This window comes from Bos indicus x Bos taurus, chromosome 22 (genome assembly GCF_003369695.1).
Source record: "Bos indicus x Bos taurus breed Angus x Brahman F1 hybrid chromosome 22, Bos_hybrid_MaternalHap_v2.0, whole genome shotgun sequence".
In the NCBI taxonomy this organism is placed as follows: Eukaryota; Metazoa; Chordata; class Mammalia; order Artiodactyla; family Bovidae; genus Bos; species Bos indicus x Bos taurus.
The window spans coordinates 8969298-8987245 of NC_040097.1; the positions used below are offsets into that span (position 1 = coordinate 8969298).

Genomic DNA, 17948 nt, shown 5'->3' on the forward strand with positions numbered 1-17948 from the left:
TTATGTTGCATACCTGAAAAAAAAAAACAAAACACCAATGAAGCCAAAAGCTGGATCTTTAAAAATAAAAAATAACTAATAAACTAGTATCTAGACTCCTCAAGGGAAAAGAGGAAACAAATTTTCATAATGAAAGAGAGGACATGACAAGAGATCCTCGACATTAGAAGAATATGGTAATACTACAATTTTATCTCCATTAATTCAATGACTTAGAGGAAACAGACCAATTTCTTGAAAGATACAAACCACCAAAGCTCACTTGAGAAGAGAAAACATGTACTGCTCTCTATTTCTTAAAGGAACTGAATTCTTAGTCAAAAAGTTGACAAAGAAAACTCCAGGTCCAGATGGCTTCACTGACAAAACCTGTCAAACGTTAAAGAAAAAATCAATTCAACACAAACCGTTCTAGAAAACCGAATTAGGAGGGAACACTTCCCAACTCACTTTATGATGTCAACATGACCTCAATTTCAAAATCAGACAAAGGCCTTACAAGAAAACAGACCAATATCCCACATGCACATAAATACAAAAATCCTCAATCAAATGTTAGCAAATTTGATCCAGCAATATATAAAGGTAGCAAATCTCTTTTAAAGGGTTTAATCCATTTTTTAATCCTGACCTAGGATTACTCACAAAGACAGGTGGCATCCAAATTAAGTCTTGGTATAAATATAAAGTATCTAACTTTGCAAAGCTACTTTCAAAGAAAAGGCATAGCAGGCAGTTTAATTTAGCAAATTAATAAGCAGATTATACAGTAGTTGAGACATTACAGAAGAAACTTAAGGGTTAATAGAAGGTTAAGAGTAATCTACAGCCTGAAGAATACATATTCCAGTAAAAGGTGATGAACCTACCTCCTTGGTTTCTAAGAAATGTAGATAAAGAGAAAGTGCTTATACTTAAAAACTCAGTTTAGTCTCCTCAAAAGTCTGTAAGATTTGACCCAAAGTGTAGTCCCTAACCTACTTTCTGAACCTATATGTCCAGTTTAATTACTTACCTTCAACCTGGCTAGTGTCTGAGCATGGTTTCTTCTTTGACTCCGAACTCCCGGTTTTTTCATCAACATCCAGGAGAGGAATATAGTCTGTTTTTCCAACAGTTTCTCCCACAACGTCATCAAAGGCCTCTGCCTCCAATGTGGCAATAAAGTCCCGTTTTATCTCTTCCTCAATTTCTGGAGACGGCTCTGTTAACGCATCTGCAAGACTGAGGTCAGCCATTCTGCACCACTGCAACTGCCTGGTGAATGGGGAAAAAGGTTTCACGTGATGAGCAGCGCCAAAGAGAAAGCATTCCTAGAAACTCTCGTCATTGTTTTAAACAAACATGGAATTAAAATGCAAAGTTTTCAAGCTAAAAGAGACTCTCCCATTTTATAGAATGGAAAATCAAAGCCCAGTAACAGACTGTCTTACCCAAAGTAAACTCTTTTCCTCACATCCTGGGAGGTAAACAGAGCAAGTGTCACTCTGTCCTTTTCAACAAAAATAAAAGTGAAGGGCAAAAAAGACCCCTCTATTTATCCAAGTTTATTAGCCATAAGAATTCAAATCAGGTCTTTTGATTTCAAGTCTTCAAAACCCTTTTAACTATTCCATTTATCTTAATTTCCAAATCATGTGCAGAGTAATTCTTAAAATGAAAGTGAAAGTGGCTCAGTCGTGTCCTGCTCTTTGCGACCCCATGGACTATACATACAGTCCATGGAATTCTTGAGGCCAGGATACTGGGGTAGCCATTCCCATCTCCAGGGGGTCTTCCTAACCCAGGATCAAAACCAGGTCTCCTGCACTGCAGGCGGATTCTTTACCAACTGAGCCACCAGGGTAAAAATACATACAAAACAAGGTCAGATTAGGTTACATTCCCATTTTATTTTAAAAAAAGGTTAAGTACTATCAGGCAAGTGAAATCACTTTTCCTTACCAGAGACTAGGAACCTGGGCCTTATCTTGTAAGGATAAATACTGCTTCATGTTTCAATGCCATTCTCCCAAATCTTCCAATGGCATTGAAACATGTAAAATATCATGTATGAAACGAGATGCCAGTCCAGGTTCAATGCACGATACTGGATGCTTGGGGCTAGTGCACTGGGACGACCCAGAGGGATGGTATGGGGAGGGAGGAGGGAGGAGGGTTCAGGATGGGGAGCACATGTATACCTGTGATAGATTCATTTTGATATTTGGCAAAACTAATACAATTATGTAAAGTTTAAAAATTAAATTAAATTTTTAAAAAAAAAGAAAAAAAAAAAAATACTGCTTCATGAATCACTTCTAAAGGACTTGGTCAACCAAGCTACACTTGGCCCTGCTGGCATGAACAAGGCAGGCATGTTCCCTGAATTAGCTAGAGAAGGCAGTCTCCCTCTGTGGTCATGTACGTTACTATCTTTACAGAACACCAACCAAGCTTTCAATTTTTAAACATAACCTAAAACTAAAAAGTATATGGGAGGGTTTCCCTGGTGGCTCAGTAGTGAAGAATCTGCCTGCAGGTGCAGGAGACATAGGTTCAACCCCTGATCTGGGAAGATCCCACAGGCTGTGAAGCAACTAGGCCTGTGGGCCACAACTGTTGATGGAGCCCAGGAGTCACAACTACCGAGCCCTACTACTGAAACCCGCCCAGCCTAGAGCCCGTGCTCCGCAACGAGAGAGGCAACCACAGTGAGGAGCCCCTTCTCCTGCTTGCCGCAACTAAAGAAAAATACTCGCAGCAACAAAGACTCAGCACAGCCATAAATAAATAGATAAATAAAAGCATTTTTTTTTAAAGTTAAACAAAAATCTTATATACATAAATGTACACAAACACACTGGTGTAAAAAAAAAAGTATATGGGAAGTCCCTGGCAGTCCAGAGGACTTTCACTTTCACTGCCAGGGGTGGGTTAAACCCCTGGTGAGGGAACTAAGACTCTCCATGCCGCACAGCACAGCCACAAAGAAAAAGGAATTTTGTAAAGGCCTGATGAATGTCAAAGGTTCCATAAAAAGGAACCGCCTTTCTCTTTTCTATTTATGGTAACTATCATTACAGTTAGCCTTTGAAAGCTGTTAAACAGAGCAAAAAACAATAAGGGATGTCTATAATTAAACAGTTTCTTAGTCAAAGAGACCTTGTAAGAACACCTGTACCATCTTTAAAAATATACAGTAAGAGCCCAACAGATCTATTTTTCTATAATACTTCATGCAATCTACTCAAACTTTCCCTGATTTAGGACACTGGTGAAAACACAAAAACAGCAAAACCTTTTAAACCTCATATATCTGAGTGCAGATTCTCAAACGGCAGCTTTTTATTCACTGTAATCTTACTCTCCTCCCTGCCTTGCAACCTCCCAAACCATTTTCTAGGCTGATGTGTGGTTTACGGAATATGAATAGCAGCTTACATTCAGCTTAAGAGGGTAAAATTGATAGAAAATCTGACCGCTGGAAAGTGGGAGGGTCGTGCAGCCAACCACCCAGCATCTGCCTTTCAACACAGTTTAGCTATCCTTTTCATGTCATCACATATAAATAGAAGTATGATTTAAACACACACACAATATACTTACGGGAAATGACTCTGTAAAGGCAATACTAGCCAGTAGAAGTGAAAATACTGGCTTTTAGCCCAAAAGGCCCAGTTTTTAATAAAGAGAAAATTATTCAGTTATAATTATTCTACTCTAAAACAAGTATAATAAATTCCTTAGGTGTTCTACAAATCTGTTAAGCTAGTTCTGCAAGTGCTCCAAAATTGATCTTAAGAAGCTCATGAATGAATGTCATCCAACACATACAGAAACATCTAAGGTCACTTAATATTTACTCACAGTGTCCTTCTCTAATATGGATACTCAAGAAAATCCAAAGACATATTCTTGGGAATGAGAAGTATCTACATTTAAAAAAATTATCTCACATTGGCTATTTATGCTTTTCTTCTTCTATCTGTATGGATAATAGAGAAACTTATCTGAGTTTGGACTTTTAAAATTGATGAGAGTCAAAGAGGAGAGTGAAAAAGTTGGCTTAGAGCTCAACATTCAGAAAACGAAGATCATGGCATCTGGTCCCATCCCTTCACGGGAAATAGATGGGGAAACAGTGTCAGACTTTATTTTTTGGGGCTCCAAAATCACTGCAGATGGTGACTGCAGCCATGAAATTAAAAGACGCTTACTCCTTGGAAGGAAAGTTATGACCAACCTAGATAGCATATTCAAAAGCAGAGACCTTACTTTGCCAACAAAGGTCCGTCTAGTCAAGGCTATGGTTTTTCCAGTGGTCATGTATGGATGCGAGAGTTGGACTGTGAAGAAAGCTGAGCGCCGAAGAATTGATGCTTTTGAACTGTGGTGTTGGAGAAGACTCTTGAGAGTCCCTTGGACTGCAAGGACATCCAACCAGTCCATTCTGAAGGAGATCAGCCCTGGGATTTCTTTGGAAGGAATGATGCTAAAGCTGAAACTCCAGTACTTTGGCCACCTCATGCGAAGAGTTGACTCATTGGAAAAGACTCTGATGCTGGGAGGGATTGGGGGCAGGAGGAGAAGGGGATGACAGAGGGTGAGATGGCTGGATGGCATCACCAACTCAATGGACATGAGTCTGAGTGAACTTCGGGAGATGGTGACGGACAGGGAGGCCTGGAGTGCTGCGATTCATGGGGTCACAAAGAGTTGGACACGACTGAACGACTGATCTGATCTGATCTGATCTGATAGTAGATTTACAATGTTCCAAGTGTACAGCAAAGTGATTCAGTTTTATATATATAAACACACACACATATATTCTTTTTCAGATTATTTTCCTTTATAGGTTATTTCAAAATACTGAATATAGTTGCTTATACTGTTAACTTTGAATGACTTTGCTAACAGGAGATTAAAAAAAAGCTGGTTTTTTTTCTTATGGAAATGTGAAGACATTTCCGTGCTTCACTAGTTCAGTCTGATTCTCAGTTTGGCTTTGAGTGGGTCACCTTCCGGGGTTGAGTTCCTTAGGCTGTAAAATGAGAGTGGTGTGTGAAACAATTCCTGAGGTTGACTATTCGATAAACTACTTATAATTCACTTTCATCACTTATAATTCACTTTCATCACTCCGTGTGACTATTATTTTATACATCAAGTACTCTCAATTATAACTGGGTTCAGGTTTATTTAAAAAGGCAAAAGCCTTTTGGCAAAGAGAAAGACTAGAAACCAACTCCCCAGTGCACAGAGCCCTGCTTGAGCAAATCCCACTGCAGCTTAAGAAACTCCACCCAGTTCTGGCTAACATCAAAGGAGATGTGACACCACTCTGCCAGAAAATAAGCCCCATATTATTTAACCAGGCACCAAAGCACACCGTTTTCAAACACAGCACTCCGGACATCTGATCTTCATTCTGATTACATGCCTGACATGAAATTATCTAGTGAGGATTTTAAAAATACCTAGGTAAACCAAAGCAAGAGGAAACGACAGGACATGATGATGAAGCACAGAAGACAATTTTTGTCTCTTGACTAGCCTTACTATTAATAGCTATGTGCTCATAAAGAGTAAATAAGAATATATGATGAAGTCACAAGCACCTTCTCTTCTGTATGGTTTACTTCAGATCACAAACTCTGGAATTAATTACCGGACTCAATATTTTCTAGGTCTATACAGATTAAATAGTGTTCATATATAATTTAAATGCACAGAAGTATGGATAACTTTTCAAGCTCCCAGAGATTTAGGTTAGTCTTACCTATAGTCACTCAGTTAAGATCTGTGTACTTTCTGTCTGGTTGTCTGCTGAGAAATTAGCATTCTAGTTTGCAAATGGCCTGTTGCTGCCTCTGTCCTCCCCTACTTTTCTCCCCATCCCAGCCCCTAAAAGGTGCTAAACTTTGAAACTAGAGGAAGAAAACTCATGAAAAGGAAGAACAGAAGCCTAATTCCCACCAACATACTCAGACACTTCTCATAACCACTGCATTTTCATTTCACTTGGTCACATTAGCCAAACTTCTACTAAGATTCACTTGCAGCAGCTAGCATTCTCTTTTTAGAAGTACAGAACCCTATTTCACAATTTAAAGGAGCATAAGGGGACGTACACCCTTTGAAGGGCCATCATTCCGCTTTGTGTGAATTTAGTGATCAAGTTAGGTTCCCTCTCAATCCCTGAGATAAATTTCAATGAAAGTGTCTGAGTTTCTGGTTTTAGGGTAAAAAGGAAGAAATATAATGTAGCGACATGGAATACTTCAGGGAATAAAGCAGATTGGATAAGGTGACCAAGTAGGGAGAAGGTATACAGATGGGCCCAGAGGCCCTGGGAGGTAAAAGGAAGAGAGGAACGCCAAAGGCAAGCTCAGAGACCTTTTGAAATACTCCTTCTGTCGGTCAGTTTTAGAAAAAAGGAAGATGCTTTCTTCTCAGTAATTTGGATTAGTTTAGAACCAAAATTAATCATCACTTATAATACTGTTTATCTAAGGGAAATGCACTGAGTTTCAAATAACCAATTTAATAAAGAAACATTTAATAATAACTCTTCCCCATAGGAGACTGTTCATAATACTCACTTAAATTGTCTCCATGATTGATATTCTGTCCTGTTTAGTAGGCGGTGGGAGTGGAGGGGTGAGTTGTGGACAAGAAATGGAACTGTAAAGATATGTGGGCTAATATTTTCTTCTTCCCTTTTTTTTTTTTTGCATGACAGAGAATTCTGAAGCCAGCACTAAGCTGCCATCCCAAGAGAGTGCTGTGGCCAAAATGCAGGGCTTGTTCCTCAGGCTTGGAAGAAACCCAGCATCCCAGAAAGTCCCAGGGATCATTTATAATCTGACAAGGTGAAAGGTATAGTCTGAATCATTAAGATTTCATATTCAACATGAAATTTTTTTGGTTTGCCTAGCAAGCTTTCCGGAGAAGGCAACGGCACCCCACTGCAGTACTCTTGCCTGGAAAATCCCATGGACAGAGGAGGCTGGTAGACTGCAGTCCATGGGGTCGCTAAGAGTCGGACACGACTGAGCGACTTCACTTTCACTTTTCACTTCATGCATTGGAGAAGGAAATGTCAACCCACTCCAGTGTTCTTGCCTGGAGAATCCCAGGGACGGGGGAGCCTGGTGGGCTGCCGTCTATGGGGTCAGAGTCGGACATGACTAAAGCGACTGAGCAGCAGCAAGCTTTCAGTTACTAAATGGGGACTTGATTCCTCAGATTTGTTTCAGTGAATTTCTTTCAGAGGTCTATTACACATCAAGCTGAACCCTGTCTGGTGGCTGTGCTCTGTTTTTAACTTATTTAACTTGAAAACTCTGATTTATACTTTTAATCAAAACTATTTCTTTTGAAGTAAAACCAACTCTTTATGGACACGGGTTTGAGCAGACTCCAAGAGACAGTGGAGGACACGGAAGCCTGGCATGCTGCAGTCCATGGGGTCACAAACAGTCGGACACGACTGAGTGACTGAACAACAACGACAAAAGAGGTCTTTACACAGCTTGCAGGCACGTATGACCGCTGAGGCTAAAGCGAATTTCTCCTGCTCCTCCCCAGAACCAGGCTGGAAATGGCAACAGACAGCTCAGCAACATCTTAACTGTCCTGAGCAATAAACTCCAACCCCCGCTGTGGAATATATTAATTTTCCACCCCCAGGTGCCTCCCTACGCACTAAGGACAACAGCTGTACTATGACGAACTGATGGAATTTCCAGGCTTGGCGAGGTTCTGTTCATCACCACCATTTGTCCTGTTCATCATAGGATTAGCAACAGGAGAGCGTCCTTGATTACTAGAATAGCTGAGGGCATCACCCAGTGACATTCCTGTATGAAAGAACACACTGATTCATATTACTTCCATGCAGTCCCCACAGCAAAGAATTCCTTTTTGCACTGCTATTCTGGGGAGCCTTGTCCTGTAAATATAAAACCCCTGCACACACATGCACACACATATTCACATAACTAAGACCTCGCAGCATGAGGCTGAAGGTAAGAGAGCCTCGCTTGCTTACTTACAGGAACTATCCAGGCAGCTTATATTCCGTCCTGATTGAATGCATTTTGGGTCTCTAAACAAGCACCAGCAGGTGCTTTACATTTCTATCCAAGTAAATTTAAATCTATTTCCCCAAGAAGAATCTACACCAGATACCTCCCACTGTTAGCCACGTGATACAGACAGCATGATGCCTGCTGAAGACTAGTTATGTGCGCCAAAACAAGAGAGGACAATGACACAGCACTTACCATTTCTGTTGTAACCATCCTCAAGAGCAAATGTTTCTCTCAATTTTTCTAAAAGAAGGGTGAACCTTAACATGATTCTCAATACCTAATGCCCCCAAATTTTGAAAAAGAGAAAGCATTTTTTAAACCTTTACTATTCGTCCCAATTAACTTAACCTCAGCCTAGCAGCACAAAAACATCCAGAGTCTGCTTATACTTATCCAAAAACTATCTCTAAACATTTAAGATCTCTCAAGGCTTTTTTAAAAAACAACTAGTTGGAAAAAAAAAAACAGTTCAACTAACCTAGGATTCAAGTTCCTCACTTTAACAGATGACAAAGAACCAGAGAAAACAAATCCCTTGTAAATGAAACTGGGGTTAAGGATCAGGCTAAGAGGCGATCCTGAGAATACCAGACACAGACGCAGCATGTGACAAAACTGGCAAAATCTGGAAATTTTACAGTGATATCACGACACTTCAAAATTAATTTTTTTGCCCTACTTTTCCTTCTTAAAGGATGAAGGCAGTTGGCAAAAGACCTGAATATCAGGAAAATATACTGGTTGACTGAAGAGGACTCCAACACTTATTTAAAAATAAAACCAAACTTCTTAGCATGATATCAAGGCCACACAATCTGAGGGGACCCAGTTCTACCACCTACTACAACCATCAGCAGTTTTCCACTTGGGTCTCTACATATATTTCAGCCATTTTACAAGCAGACCACTGATGCTATCAGTGCATACCCTGGCTCATATTGCTCTCCACACTTCCAATTGTCTTACTTCCTCTTTGTTCGTCTTACAATTGAGGTCCACATCCTATCTATCACCTTTTCTCTGATTTCATTTTAGAATCTGTTCTCCAGTACTATTCAGAACTAATACATCGTCTGTACTTGTAACAGACAGTACAGTCTAATCTATACTAGAGTGAGCTGTATACACCAGGAGCTCCTGTAAACTACGAGGTCCTGAAGGGGAAAGACCCCGTTTAAGTAACGTGCACATCTTCTCTTAGTGCTTTACTTTACACGGAAGATGGGCCAAAACAACAAAAGACGACAGAACACGGGTTAACTAAACATATAGCTCTAAAATGGTAAATGCAAGACAATGAAAAACACGCCTATTTTACGATTAATTAGAGGTGCCGAAGCTACAAAACTCAGAACCGGAAAAAGAATGAACAGATTCAAGGTGGAAGGGTCATCACTAATGAAGAATATTCACCTCATTTCTTCTACTTTCCAAACATGGCCTGTGACACAGTCATCATGAAAAGAAAGCTAACAGGGAGTAACCAGACAAGCCAGCTCTCCAGGCTGGTCATCTTATCATTATTAGGCAGGGCAATAAAAATAGCTCTCTGCTTTTAGAAAAGCACAACGTGATGCAATGTGGCAAAAACAAATTGTTTTCTGTTCAAGAGATCAGCTACCACCATCATGTTAACATCACTATATAAAAATTAAAACTTCTATAATCGGTAAAATGTTAAATCTCTATAGCAACAGCTCACCTGTCTCTGTCAGGGAGTAATAAATATACTACAGAATTTTAAGCTACTTCAGTTAGGGATATTGGATGGAATAATCATAACTGATCAGTTCTTAGCTTTAGAGAACTGTTTTATTTAAGAAAAACCCTTCCATTAAGTGAAGTTTCTCTCTGAAGTTCAGAGCCACGGTATTTCCTACTTTACTGTATAAAACGTCAGTGAAAGTAAAGGGAAATCGAAGACAGAACCAAGAGGAAACAGGGATTTGTGCTCATAGTTCTGTAATTATTTATCCACAGTGTGCCTCTCTTCCCGAGTTCACCTTGAAACTCCGAGTTTCAAGATGGAAAAGAAAGCACCTTTTATCCTAGGCATCTAGTATAAAAAGGGACTCCTCTTGGCGTCATTATCACACGGGCATTCTGCTGGCTGTGCTTTGTTCCGGATCATCCGAAGCCTGCTCCTGGTGGGGTCGACACTGACGCAGCTCAAGGAGCCTGCTGGCTCTTCTACTGCTGGTCCTAGACGCGGACTCAGTGCTGGAGCACAGTAGTTCCCGTCTTCTGGGCAGGAAAGAAGACGGCATCAACTCTATGGGAGTACTTAGTGGGCATTTTGTAGAGTACCCTTAGTGGTGATAAATGTCTTACCTTTAACATAAAGTGAAAACCAAACAAGTAAAATGAAAAGTCAAAGGAACCCTTTTAGTTATTTAACAGAACCCTTTAACATTTTACCTGAAATAGAGGAAAAGATCTGATTTAAAGTGAAAAGCCACTGGCACAGGATCGATCAGAGACAGTCCAGCAATTTCAAAATGAGTTAATTCTGAAGGACGCCCACAGTTGAGAGCTACTGAAACAAAAATCTACCCAATTAAAAAAAAAAAAATCTACCCAATATATTAAAGATGAAGTTCACCAAAATGAAACAAAAAACAGGACTTGTACAACTTAACACTAGAAAGAGAGATCAAGTTCTCCCTTGTTGAGATGGTAGACGCTTTAGATTCAGTTTAATAAAAGCAAAGCCTGAAACAGTGATTTTTTATAAACTGAGAGAGTACCCTCAGGAGAAAGTGGTAGGAGAGGGAAGGGAGGTAAAACTGGGTTTCGCTGAATCCAGCCTCTGCCTCTTCCCTGGGGAAGCTGTGGAGCCCAACTGCAGCCCTGAGTCAGCGCCAGCCAGAGGTAAGGGGGCCGGGTTACTGTAACCCTCGCAAAGCAGTCATTAGCTGAGTGAGACACTGGCTGGTTAAGGGAATCCAGACAGGGCACCAGCAGCATCTACTACAGAAGGTTCAAGTGTATAACAAAACGCACCAGATTGGTGTAGGCATAACTGTCAACAAAACTGACTCGAAGCAAAAACACTATTAGTAGAAATAAAATGACAGAGATTTTAATTCACTAAGATTTATCAATATTAAATATCAAACTTGTTCCCATCTAACAACATAGATATTCAAAAACACATAAAAGTGATCGTAATGAGGAGAAACAGATGAATCCAACTTCACAGGGGCATGTTGTTGTAAACCTTCTCCCAGTAACTGACACATCAAGACAAAAATCAGCAAGAACATACTAGCTTTGAGCAATTCAATATACAAGTTTCACTACTAGACTACACTGGAAAGTAGCGTGTACAGTGGAGAAGACACTTTCTCTTCCAGCATTCATGAAACTTTCTTTTTAAAATAAATGTATACTAGGAAATGTCTCTTATTTTTAAAATTATTATGTATTCCACATTTATGAAACATATGAACAAATTAGAAATAAAAACCTGAATTTTTTAATGTATTAGGAAATTTGAAAACACTACAAATAACCCATAGATTAAACCATTTAATAATAATGAAAAAAATACTTAGAACTGAATAATACCAAAAATATTACATAGCAAGGTTTGTGGAATATACCTAAAAAGATAATTTAAGCAATGTCCCTAGTCTTAAGTGCTTATATTAGGAAAAGAAGAATAAAATTAATTGGTTAACATATATCTTAGATAAAAATAAATCTCAGTAAAATCAAAGGAAGGAAAATAAACTCATAAACAAAAATAAACTACAAGGAAACAGACGAATAGAACAGCAAAGTAAAAGTCCTCTTTGAGGACTAATAAAGTTAACAGGGGCTTCTCCGGTGGCTCAGTGCTAAAGAACCCGCCTGCCAATGTGGGAGACGCAGGTTCAATCCCTGGGATGGGTAGATCCCTGGAGTAGGAAATGGGAACTCACTCCAGTACTCCTGCCTAGAAAGTCCCATGGACAGAGGAGCCTGATGGGCTACAGCCCATGGGGTCACCGAAGAGTCAGACACGATACAGCAACTAAAAAACAAAGTTAACAAACCTCTGGGAAGATTGTTCAAAAAAGAAGAGAAGGAATAAATGAACAATTTTAGGAAGGAAAAAGAAAAATATCACAAATGCAGGAGAGAGAAAAAAAAAGATTAAGGCTATGATAACACATTTGAAGAGAAGATGAAAAAGATCAATTCCTAAAACAGTATATATAACAAAAACTGATTCAGAATATGATAAATAGAAAACATCAACAGTCTGAAATCAGTTAAAGAAACTGAAAGTTATTTTTAAATCTTCCAAATACATACACACATACAGACACACACCACAAAGGGTTTATAGTATTCTACCAAACATTTAAGGTACTGATCTAACACAAACTCTAGAAATTAGAAAAAGAATGCTTTCCAACTCATTTTATGAGACTAATATAAGTATAATGTATATAAGTGTAATGTAGTAGGTTAGAGGCCGGGATCCACACTGGACTACCAGAAAGTGAAAGTGAAGTCGCTCACTCGTGACTCTTTGTGAGCCCATGGACTGGAGCCTACCAGAATCCTCCGTCCATGGGATTTTCCAGGCAACAGTACTGGAGTGGGCTGCCATTTCCTTCTCCAGGGGAATTTCCCAACCCAGGGATCAAACCTGAGTCTCCCACATTCAATCTTAATATCTGTATCACTTAATATCTATGTGACCATGGGCAAGTTTCTTAATTGTTTTACTTCAGTTTCCTCACATGTAAGTTGGGAATAACAGAATTAACTACTTATGGATGTGCTAATACATAAAATGTTAGAACAGTGCCTAAACACTGTGCCTTAGGTATTTGCTAGTGATTACTATATAATTACTGGTAATATACCCCAATATCAAAACCAGACAAGAATATGGTAGTGAAAAATTATAAGTTCAACAACCTGTTCAAGTTCCAGTATAGTAACTGTGAATAACTGCATAAAGCACAAATTTGTGGCTAGCTCTTTAGTCTACAAATTACTACATGAATAACAGTTTGTGCATCAAGATTAGTGACCTATCACGTCACAAAGCTTGTTAGTGACTTGTGACTGAGCATCTGTTATTCAGTTCAAGCATAAACTTGTGTTGCCGCATCTACCAGTGATAAACCCATGTGACATTTTACAAAAAAGGTAGCTTTAAGAGGGAACTGGTCAAAATGAAAGTGCAGCAAAGAACTAAAGAAGAGTAACACTGGAAGTGAAATTCAAATTGAATGTGAATGGAGTTATAGAAGCAAGAGCTTCACTGTGGGAGTGCAGACTCTACAGTCCCTCCAAAGAGTCTGTACATGCAGTCAGAGGAACATAGTAAAGGTGAGTTCATCTATGTATTTTGGTGAAAAAGATGAGGATGTCCAAGAGGAAGTGACACAGGCAAGATATTTCACATTAAAACAATTCTCAAAGGCACACTGTGACATTGAAAACACAAAGCAAACAATGTGGGAAGCTGATCCAAACTTAGAAACCAGGACAACTTGCCAAGGCAGAGAGAAGAGGCCCATTCCACGTCATATCACAAAAAGAGAGCAACTCTTGATAAGCTTTTTACTATGAAAGAAAACATTTTAATTCTCAATGTTTCTAATGTTTTAAATTACACTGTACTATATATTCATTTTCCTTTTTTTTTTTCATTTCCCTATGCATTTATAACAGGAAACAAGAGAAGTTTCTTAAGTTCACAATAATTTTTCACACAGATTTGTTTTTGCCTTGTTGCATGGCACACAGGGATCTTGGTTTCCTAACCAGGTGCCCCATCCGGCGGAAGCGCAGACTCTTAACCCCTGGACCACTGGGGAAGTCCCTCCCACTGATTATTAATACTTTGCAGTTTCACCCTGCATGGCCATTTTTACAGCCTTGGACTACTGTGCTGAAGCGAGGTCCTCAACAACTGTGCGTAGCAAGAGCTGCCTGTACTCCACTCTGCCATTACAGTGTGAAAGCTTCAAAAGACAAGAAAGAAACGAGAGTGTCTCGGTTACATTAAATTTTATTTATGGACACAAACTCAAAGTTCATGTGTTCACTTGTCATGAAATATTTTTCTTTTAATTTTCTGTCAATTATTTTTAAATGTAGAAGCCATTCTTAGCCCAGGGATTATATTAAAATAGGCAGAGCAAACTTCCTGGTGGTCCAATGGTTAAGATTCGCCTGCTAACGCAGAGGACACAGGTTCGATCCCTGGATTGGAAAGATTTCACATGCCTCAGAGCAACGAAGCCTGTTGCCCAGTCCAAGCTCGCGCTGCTTACCGCACAACAGGCCAATGAATCTGAGAGACAAGTTTTTAAGACAAGGAATATGACTTTATTCAGAAAGCTGACTGATTAAGATGGCAGACTAATGTCTCAAAACAACCATCTTGTCTGGGTCTGGAAGCCAGGTTCTTTTATAAAACCAGAGAGAGAAGCAATGAGGAACCAAAGTCAAAAGGCAGAAAAGAGACGGTGAGGCAGTAAGGAAGGTCACAAAAATCACTAACCATAAAAAGCTAAAAATGATAACCTGGACAATATCAAAGGCAAGAATCTATATCCACCCAAATAAACCATTGAGAAAGTGAAAGCAAACCAGAGCTGACAATATCCACAGTATGTAAAAAGAAAGAACCCATATATGGGATATATAAAGAAATTCTACAAATGAAAAGCACAACAAAACAGCTAACTATTATAGGAGCCTATCCAAAAATTCAATACAAAAAAAAAGTGCTTACTTTCACTAATCAACAGGGATAGGTAACTTAAAAACTATTCTGAGAGTCAGTAAATACCTGCCAGAGTTGCTAAAATGAAAAAGTCTGACAATATCCAGCATGAGGAAGAATGAGCAGCAACTGGACCTCCCCTGCACTGCTATAAATTGATACAATCATTTTAAACAACAGCATGTCCTTATTTATACATTTGTATACATCCTTAGACGCAGGCTTTCCAATTCTAGACTTATATCCTAGATAAACTCATGCATCCATGTCCAAGAATGTGAAAGCAATATTATTCACAATAACAATAACCTTGTAACAACCCAAATGTACATCAACAGATACAGAGAATAAAATACAGCACTGAAAATGAATTAGAGAAATACACATGAACATGGATGAATTTCAACACAGTGTTAACACAGTCCTACATCTGTGTACAAATATTAAACACAACGAAAGGCACAAATTCAGAACAGTGATACTCTCGTGGGGAAAAAAATTAAAAGGGAAGAGACAACAAGAGATTTAGAAAAGTACAATTTTGTAAGCTGGCTGGTAGAGTCATAAATGTTTACCTTTTCATTATCTTTAAACGTTGTACATTTTACATACCAAAAGGTATATACAATGTATCACAGCATAAAAGGGGGATGCAGAAGACAGAGATGATGGAGGGAGTAGAGAGACAAGGACAGAAGGGGAAAAAGAGAAAGAAAATTCCACCAAACAATATCTAACAAGTTATGAGAAACAACAGCAACTAGAATGCTAGAAATGCTAGGATGCAAGAAAGCAATAGGGAGATGCCTTTAAAAGTGAGAAGTTATTTTGAACCTAGAGTTTTATACTCAACCCATTTATGGAATCAGAACCAGAGCAGGAAATTCAAACATGCAATAAATAAAAAAAGTTTATTTTCCAGACATCCTTCCTAAAAATGAACTTTCAGCACAGAGTCTAGGAAAAATGACAAATGAACACAGCATCCGAGGAAAGCCACAGTAACCTGTGAGACACGAAAAGAAATCCCAGGATGATGGTTACGCACTAGGATATGGAAACAACTCTGTCTAAAATCAATCTTTCCGAAAACAGTATAATTTTTAAAAGCTAAAAGACTTAGATATATGGTACAGATAGCATATATTTTCTGCCTACAAGGGGAAAAAAGGCCAATTGCAGTGGGGGTAGAGGGGTGATTTATCAGAGGGAGAGCTATACAAGAGACGTATTGATCCAAATTATTTCAAACTGAACTGTGGCATTATTTTGAGCTAATTATACATTTTAAAGAGCTTCCCTAGTGGCTCAGATGGTAAAGCATCTGCCCGCAATGTGGGAGACCCAGGTTCGATCCCTGGGTCAGGAAGATCCCGTGGAGAAGGAAATGGCAACCCACTCCAGTACTCTTGCCTGGAAAATTCCATGGACTGAGGAGCCTGATAGGCTACAGTCCATGGGGTCGCAAAGAGTCAGACATGACTGAGCGACTTCACTTTCACTTTCATACGTTTTTAAGGGAAAACTGCATTTAATACTTAGGCTTAAAACATTCTCATAAGATTTACTAACAGAGGACATATTTATGAGAAAAGATACATTTTGGCCTTAAGTACAAAAGTGAATAGGGGTTTCCCAAGGTGGCTCAGTGGTAAAGAATCCACCTGCCAATGCAGGAGACTCAGGAGATGCAAGTTCAATCCCTGGATTGGAAAGGGCAACCCACTCCAGTATTACTGCCTGGAAAATTCCACAGACAGAGGAGCTTGGCCAGCTATAGTCCATGAGGTCGCAAAGAGTTGGACAGGACTGAGTGACTGAGAATGTACAGAAGCGTATATGTAATGGATCACATAAAGAAGGGGGTGGGATAACTGTAACAGCAGCTGAAATGAAAGCTGAAAGGCTTTTGCTGACTCTCTAAGTTTAATCTCAAGTGGGCAGAAGGCAAAGAGAACTTTGCCTCCTCACTGGAATGTGCTTCTCTATTGGTCTGCAAGCCTGCATGTGCTGACCTTTAAAAAAACAGGATAAGGTTTCTCTGTTTTCCCTTCTGCTAGTGGGCTGACAGACTGAACATGAGCGGACAATGACTTGGTGGCTCTGGTGCTGGCTATGTTCAATATTCTAGTGTATTTCTTGAATAAGCAATGGGAGATGTTTGCCATAAATGCATTTTTTAATCCTTCAAAAATAAACAAGGCATAATGAAGTTTTCAAAAAGTTTAAACCAGTAATGAAATTATAAAAGAAAATAACATGATATAACCATCCTGGGGTAAAAAAACAAAAAAAACAAAACAAACAACAAATGTCTTAAATATATCAAGTACCAAAGAGTTTATAAACTAAAATAACGAAGACTTTCAATCTACATTTCTTCTAAGAAATTTGGAAGTAAATTCTGAATGACCAAAGGTACGAAAAATAACAAGCAGTAACAGAAACATTTCTGTGGTGAATACAGAATCCAAGAATGCACAAACTGAATGGGAGTATGAGATGCTCAATGCTCAACCAATCTGCTTTCTTCTTCCTGGGCACTCAGAACTAACATCTCCCACCTCCATTGCAGTGACAAGGTAGACTACATGACTGGGTTCTAGTTAGCAAGATTCCAGCTAAAGTAATATTTGTTGTTTTCAGTTGCTAAGTCCTGTCCGACTCTTTGCAACTGCACGCACTGCAACAAGCCAGGTCTCCCTGTCCCTCACTATCTCCTGGAGTTTGCCCAAGTTAATGTCCACTGAATCAGGGATACTATCCAAATATCTCATCCTCTGCCATCCTCTTCTCCTTTTGCCTTGGATCTTTCCCAGCATCCGGGTTTTTTCCAATGACTCTGCTCTACGCATCTGGTGGCCAAAGTCTGGAACTTCAGCTTCAGCATCAGTCCTTCCAAGGAATATTCATAGGTGATTTCCTTTAGGACTGACTCTTTAGGTTTGATCTCTTTGCTGTCCAATAGACTCTTAAGAGTCATCTCCAGCACCACAATTTGAAAGCATCAGTTCTCTGGCACTCAGGCTTCCTTATGGTCCAACTCTCACATCTTGTACATACAACTGGAAAAACTATAGCTTTGACTATACACGCCTTTGTCAGCAAAGTGATGTCTTTGCTTTTGA

At 39.3% G+C, this 17948-nt stretch overlaps 1 protein-coding gene across 14 annotated transcripts in view; it reads right to left on the reverse strand.

The window, feature by feature from the left end:
- Nucleotides 1–8129, reverse strand: part of MAP4 (microtubule associated protein 4) — a 101348-nt gene extending 93219 nt beyond the window's left edge. For 10 of the 14 annotated variants that reach the window (XM_027523318.1, XM_027523317.1, XM_027523315.1 and 7 more), the window contains exon 1: nt 1016–1251. In XM_027523318.1, the coding sequence (XP_027379119.1) occupies nt 1016–1238 (223 nt within the window). In that variant the 5' untranslated portion in view covers nt 1239–1251. Of the gene's footprint in view, nt 1–1015; nt 1258–8042 lie in introns of those variants that run through there. The other 4 variants (XM_027523312.1, XM_027523310.1, XM_027523323.1 and 1 more) reach the window with 3 other exon arrangements.
- Between the last annotated feature and the right edge of the window lie 9819 nt (nt 8130–17948).